Source organism: Montipora foliosa, unplaced genomic scaffold (genome assembly GCF_036669935.1).
Source record: "Montipora foliosa isolate CH-2021 unplaced genomic scaffold, ASM3666993v2 scaffold_434, whole genome shotgun sequence".
Classification (NCBI taxonomy): domain Eukaryota; kingdom Metazoa; phylum Cnidaria; class Anthozoa; order Scleractinia; family Acroporidae; genus Montipora; species Montipora foliosa.
Window position 1 is genome coordinate 1 of NW_027179739.1, and position 6217 is coordinate 6217.

The 6217-nt window shown below is 45.7% G+C and overlaps 2 protein-coding genes across 2 annotated transcripts; both read right to left on the reverse strand.

The window, feature by feature from the left end:
• Positions 1-26: 26 nt before the first annotated feature.
• On the reverse strand, positions 27-2515 carry LOC137988929 (uncharacterized; the record flags this gene model as incomplete). The annotated part of the gene is made up of 2 exons (XM_068834862.1): positions 2248-2515; positions 27-2022 (listed from the first exon to the last, which is right to left on the reverse strand). Coding segments are annotated over exons 1-2 (2264 nt in total), but the record flags the coding sequence as incomplete, so codon positions are not given.
• A 956-nt stretch (positions 2516-3471) lies between these two features.
• Positions 3472-4293, reverse strand: LOC137988928 (uncharacterized). The gene has a single exon (XM_068834860.1). The coding sequence runs from the start codon at positions 4291-4293 to the stop codon at positions 3472-3474; it is 822 nt and encodes a 273-aa protein (XP_068690961.1).
• Positions 4294-6217: the final 1924 nt, after the last annotated feature.

Consider the following 6217-nt stretch of genomic DNA (forward strand, 5'->3'; position numbering starts at 1 on the left):
TTCGTACTGTAACAGCTCGAACTAACCCATCCTGCCCAGGATGAGTAGACACGATTCTGCCCAACGGCCATACACCTCGCGGCTGATTTGGCTCAGCAACTAGGACAACATCTCCTTCTTTGAGGTTCTGTTTCTTCTCTTTCCACTTCTTCCTTTCGGTCAGGCTAGAAGGGTACTCTTTGGTAAAACGTCTCCAGAAGAAGTTAACTAGCGCTTGGGACTGTCGCCACATCTTTGTCGAGTTAATCTCTCTGTCACTAACTTCAGCATCTTCATAACTCGGATTTGCCCGCAACAACAAGAAATGGTTTGGGGTTAACGCTTCAATGTCCCCTGCATCATTGGACACATGAGTAATCGGTCGACTGTTTAGTATTCCTTCTGCTTCGACTAGTGCGGTTCTCAACACTTCTTTGGAAACAGCCCTGTCCGCCAGAATTGCCTTCAGCGTCTTCTTGGTGCACTGTACTAGCCTCTCCCATGCACCTCCAAAGTGCGGGGCACTTGGCGGCTGAAATTTCCACTCAATTTCCTTAGGAGCACAGAAGTTTTGTATCCTCTCTTCATCCAACTGTCTGATGCATTTCCGCAACTCATTATTTGCACCAACAAAGTTCGTTCCATTATCGCTGTGGATGCACTGCGGTCGTCCACGTCGCGCAATGAACCTTTTCAATGCCATGATGAAATGATCTGTTGAAAGATCATCCACAAGTTCAAGGTGGCACGCTCTAGTACTCATGCAAGTGAACAAGCACCCGTATACTTTAACTTCACTGCGTCTTTCCTTAACTAAGATAGGTCCAAAAAAGTCAACTCCAGTGTTCCTGAACACCATTCCTGGCTCAAGTCGGCACTCTGGTAGACTTGCCATTTGCTGCTCTTGAGGCTTTACTGTCTGGCGATAACAGTAGTTGCACTTGAATTTCGCGTTTCGCACTACCTGGCGACCATGGATGATCCAATACTCCTGCCGAATTTGATTATGCAGGTGCTCAGTCGGCGGGTGGTAGTAGATACGATGCATTTCTTCGACGATCAGCGGTGCAAGTTCATGGCGCGAGTCAATTATTTTGGGATTTCGTGTTCTGTAAGGTAGGCATTGTGCTCTCTGCAGCCTTCCACCAACAACCAAGAACCCATCTTCCAACCTTGGGTCAAGAGATTTAATTCTACTCTTCTTGTGGATCTCTTCACCCATCTTCAGACACTGTATCTCCTCGCCGAATGATTCAACTTGCGCCCTCTTCACAAGATGATTCTGAGCAGCTCTCAATTCGTTCGACGTAAGTGCTCCCAGTAGACGTACTTCCTTCTTAACTCTTACATTGTTTGCAAATCGCATCACATAAGCTGTAACTCTTCTTAGTTTGGTCAGTGACGAATACTTCTTCCACCCTAACAGGACCTTGTTTTCCTGAGATGCTCCAGCCCATCTTTCCTTCTTCTTTTCTTTGATGTCATCGTTCTCGCAGGGCGCTTTGACTTTATTTTCTGGCCAGAGCTCTGCTGATTCATACAGGAACTTGGGTCCACTAATATAGCGAAAGCCCGCGCCAAGTTCCGTAGGACTTAGTCCCCGAGTGATATCATCTGCAGGGTTAGCCTCTGTGGGCACATATCTCCAACTCACAGCGCCCGCCCCTAGTGTGGCCTCCAGACTGCTCACGATTGTGTGAATCTCAGACACCCGGTTACCGACGAATGCTTTGTAAGTGGAGCTCATCTGGCGGATCCAATGTAGGACTGTGGTAGAGTCACTCCAGAAAGTTATCTTTTCTATCTTTGTAACCATTTCTTCTACCAGTGTTTGAGTTAACCGCACAGCAACTAAAGCTCCCATGAGCTCCAATCGGCAGATAGACTGTGACTTTAATGGAGCCACACGGCCTTTTCCCGCTATAAGACTACACTCTACTGTGTCATCTATAAATGCTCGTCTTAGGTAGGCACACGCGCCATAAGCATTCTGGCTAGCGTCGCAAAACACATGAAGTGAAGTCTCTCGTACAGGTTTCTGTTCTTGGATAAGAGCTCTCGGAATTCTCACTTCATCAAGCTTTTCTGCTTCCTTGCGCCATTCACGCCACTCTCAAAGGTCAGCTTCTTTCAACTCGTCATCCCATCCGTACTTCATACGATTTAGATTCTGCAGGTTGATTTTACTTCTGATTGAGAATGGGAGGAGAAGTCCTCGTGGATCCCAAACAGAGAATGCTTGACTCAAGATCTTCCTCTTCGTCGTACCTGGATCATCCTTCAGTCCGGTAAACTGGAGCATATCTTCTTGGGGATCCCAAATGACGCCCAAAGTTCTGTCTGTTGGTAACTTATCTTCACTCAGTTCGAGGAATCGTGGAGATCTATCCTGCTCCGGGATGGTTGCCAAGACATCTGGGTCATTTGTCAGCCACTTGAGTAGGTGGAAACCTCCACGACGTAGCAACTTTGTCATCTGCTTCCTCATTTCAATAGCTTCCTCGCAAGAATCTGTTGACGGTAGACCATCATCCATGTAAAAGTGCTGGTAGACGGCTTTCACACCCAGAGGTAAATCTTCCCCATTCTCATCAAAGTGTAGTTCGCTCTGGATGGCGCAGACACTTCTCCAAACACTGTTCTCTCGAACTGGTACACGCTTGGTTCTTCTATCAGAGAGTCTCTCCATAAGAATCTCAATGCTTGCTTATCACAATCAGGGAGACGGAGCATATAGTACATTTCTTTCACATCAGCGTCCATTGCAATTCTTCCTTCGCAAAACCTGAGGAAAACTCCAAACAGAGAGGACAGAAGATCTGGTCCTGTGTAGATCTTATCGTTCAAATCTGTGTGGTAAGTACCAAGTCACTTTACTATCGCACCGTATTTCCCCTTCACTCAGTTTCTTCACATAGCCCTTCTCAACGTCATCCTGGATTGACTTTGCATCTCTCTCTCTGATCTCGGGACAGCTCTCAAACTTTTTCTCTAAGGATTGTAGCCTCCTCTTTGCCATTCCGTAATTGTTGGGCAGAGATGGTTCCTCATCTCTCCACAGTAGACCTCACACATACGCATCTTCATTCACACTCTTAAAGGTTGTCTTTTCCATCAGTGACAATGCTCGCTTGTCCTCAATCGAACGGGTTGGATCAGCTAGCTTGACCACGCCCAAGGTTTCTATCTCTGACTGAGCCATGACCAGCTGCTTCAGCTCCTCATTTTAAACTGAACTTTTTTCAAACACTTTGAACCCGTTGTATGGAGATGCTACTCTTCGCTCACCAGGTAACCAATTAGTCACTGCCCATCCAAGTGGAGTCTCAACAGCATAAGGTACCCTGTCAAGTTCCGGTTGACCTGAGGGTTTCACAATTTGTCTTGGTAGAATCAAGTCAGAGTTGTTAGTTCCAATTATGAGTTGCACTGGACCCGTGTCAGTGTCACGCAAGTCCAAGTTCTTCAGATGTTGATACTCATGCTTGATTGTTACCACTTCAACTTCTGATCCGGACCATTCAGGCTGGGAATTGTCTTCACATCTCGCAAGGAGTACTTGACTTCCTCTTTTCTGACTCGTGCGACATGGCATTTCTTGATGTGCTGGGAAGCAAACACCTTCTGCGCATTTACTCCTTGAATTTCGAGATCTACCTCTTTGCCTTGAAGCCCAAGTGAGAGCGCAAAGCTTTCATCTATAAGCGTTGTGTTACAGCCTGAGTCACGCAATGCCATCACCTGCTGTTTTCCTGTTTCTCCAAAGACAACTATGGGAAGTACTTCAACCAAAGCAAGACCACCAGTCTCATAACCTGTGTACGCTGATTGTTGATACTCCTCAAGAGGCTCCACAGCCTGACGTGGTGATGAGTCTCTACCTTCCAGGGAGACAGGAGCTGGGTTTCTCTCAACTTCTGGCACTTGTTCTGATTCACGTTTCGCTTTGGCCCGTTCAATAAATCTCAAGTCGACTTCATGTACAAGGGTATGATGACGCATGTCACAGTTTTCAACTTTGCATCTATTCTTACTACGACATTTACGCAGACGATGACCGGGTAATAGACAACATAAGCATAGTTTGTGTTCCTCGACAACTTTCTCCTTCTCGCTAGTCAACATTCCCTGAAATCGTTTGCACTCTTGCAAAGTGTGATTAGTTGACTGGTGAATTGGGCACTTTGTTCCACAGCTGGCGCGTAAATATTCTCCCGTGGCTCCTGCAAACAGCCCAGGTTGGGATTTGTCAGCTGGCTTACGCCTGTCAACTTTAGATGTATCTGAACGCTTCCACTCTCTCTTCTCTGGCATCGACCGCTGCTTGGACTCACTAATTTTTGCCTCTTTCTCTAGCCAATTTGCAAATGAATCCCAGGTTGACAATTTCGGTTTTCCTTCAACAAACTCTGCCCATCTGCCGCAAAGGCGTGTGGGAAGTCTAGAAACAGTTGCTTCAGGGACTTGCGAGCTAAGCTCGTGAAGAAAGTTATGCTCTTTGAAAATGCCTACCAATTCAGAAACTATTTCTTGATACTGCCGAATCTGCACACTATTTTCTTTCAGTATGGTCGGAAACTGATCTATACGTTTCTTCGCAGCTGATACCACTGTGTCTACACGACCAAAACGCTCCTGGAGCGCAGTCCATGCCTCCTCGTATTTATCTGAACCTGGCATGAATTTCGCTAGACATGATTTTGCACTTCCATCCACAGAATCTAACAGAAATTTAAGCTTCTCTGTTGCATCATAAACTTCCTTTTTATCCACTTCAACATTAAATGCTGCTTTGAATTTTGAGTACTCTAGTGGATTTCCATTGAACTTCTGCACGTTTGGTTTAACGATTTTCACAAAGGCTGGCAGCATTTTCTCAAACAACAGATGCACACTAGGGTCTCCTGTGGCAGAGGTTTTCAACTCAGCTTCACCTTTAGCAATAAAAGATTCACATGTCTCTTTTTTACGGGGCTCACTAGAAACCTCTGTTACGACCTTCGGTTTGGTGGATTTAAGTTCCTCCATGTGAGGTTTTTCAACAACATTGTTTTCAGTAATTTCCAGGTCTAAGCGTGAGACCCGATCGTTCACACTGTCTGAAAGTAATTCATTTAACTCTTCATCAATATCACCTTTATTTGACATACCTTCTTCCTGGGCGATGGTATCTTCGAATTCATATTCCAATCTTGATTCTTCAGCTTTCTTTTGAAGTTCCAAGAGCTTTGTACGCTTCTGTTGTTCGGCTCGCAGACACTCGATCTCATTTGCGAACGTTTGCTCGGCTATTTTTAGTTCCAGTGCTAACTTCTCAGCTCGCAATTTCTTTCTCAAAACGGAACGTTTACTTGAAGTAGTAGACTCACTTGGTGTGAACAGTCGAGGTGTTTCGCCTTCTTCTCTGTTTGAGGCACTCATCTCGGCACGACTTGAATGACTCTTCCACAATATTGAACCAGGCGGTTCGATGATAAATTTTACACGCAATTACATGCAGTTTCACGGCTGTCTTACAGCTTGACTCGGCGATTTTCCCCTTGATTTCACAATCTCCGGCTCGGTGGACTAAATGTCGCTGCTGGGCGACGATAAAACTCTGCTGGTTCGTTTTGTACAACTTTATTCTCTGATTTACATTCAGAACGTCGCTTTCTCAGAGACAAGTTGAGACTGAGACGAAAAGAAGTTCCTTTCATGGGACATGTACTCACCTCAAATGGTGTGAAGATTGATCCAGAAAAGGCGAAAGCTGTGCAAGACATGCCCAAACCTGAAGACGTCGAGGGCATACAGAGGGTTAATGGATTCGTTAATTATCTTGCTAAGTTCCTGCCTCACCTAGCTGACGTAATGGAACCCCTGCGGTGACTGACAAGAAAAGATGTTGAATGGCAGTGGGATGAAGAACAAGATAAATCGTTTGAAGAGGTCAAGAAACTTGTGACCGCGGCTCCCATTCTGAGCTACTACGACCGCAGAGAAGAGCTTGTGATACAGTGTGATGCAAGTCAGAAGGGTCTTGGAGCTGCCCTGTTGCAAAAGGGAAAGCCTATTGCATATGCCAGTCGTGCCCTGACTGACACCGAGACGAGATACGCCCAAATCGAAAAGGAGATGTTGGCGATAGTCTTCTCACTCGAGAAATTTCATCAGTATACCTTTGGACGGCCAGTCATAGTGAGTAGTGATCACAAACCACTTGAGTCTATCCTCAAGAAGCCTGTATCATCCACAC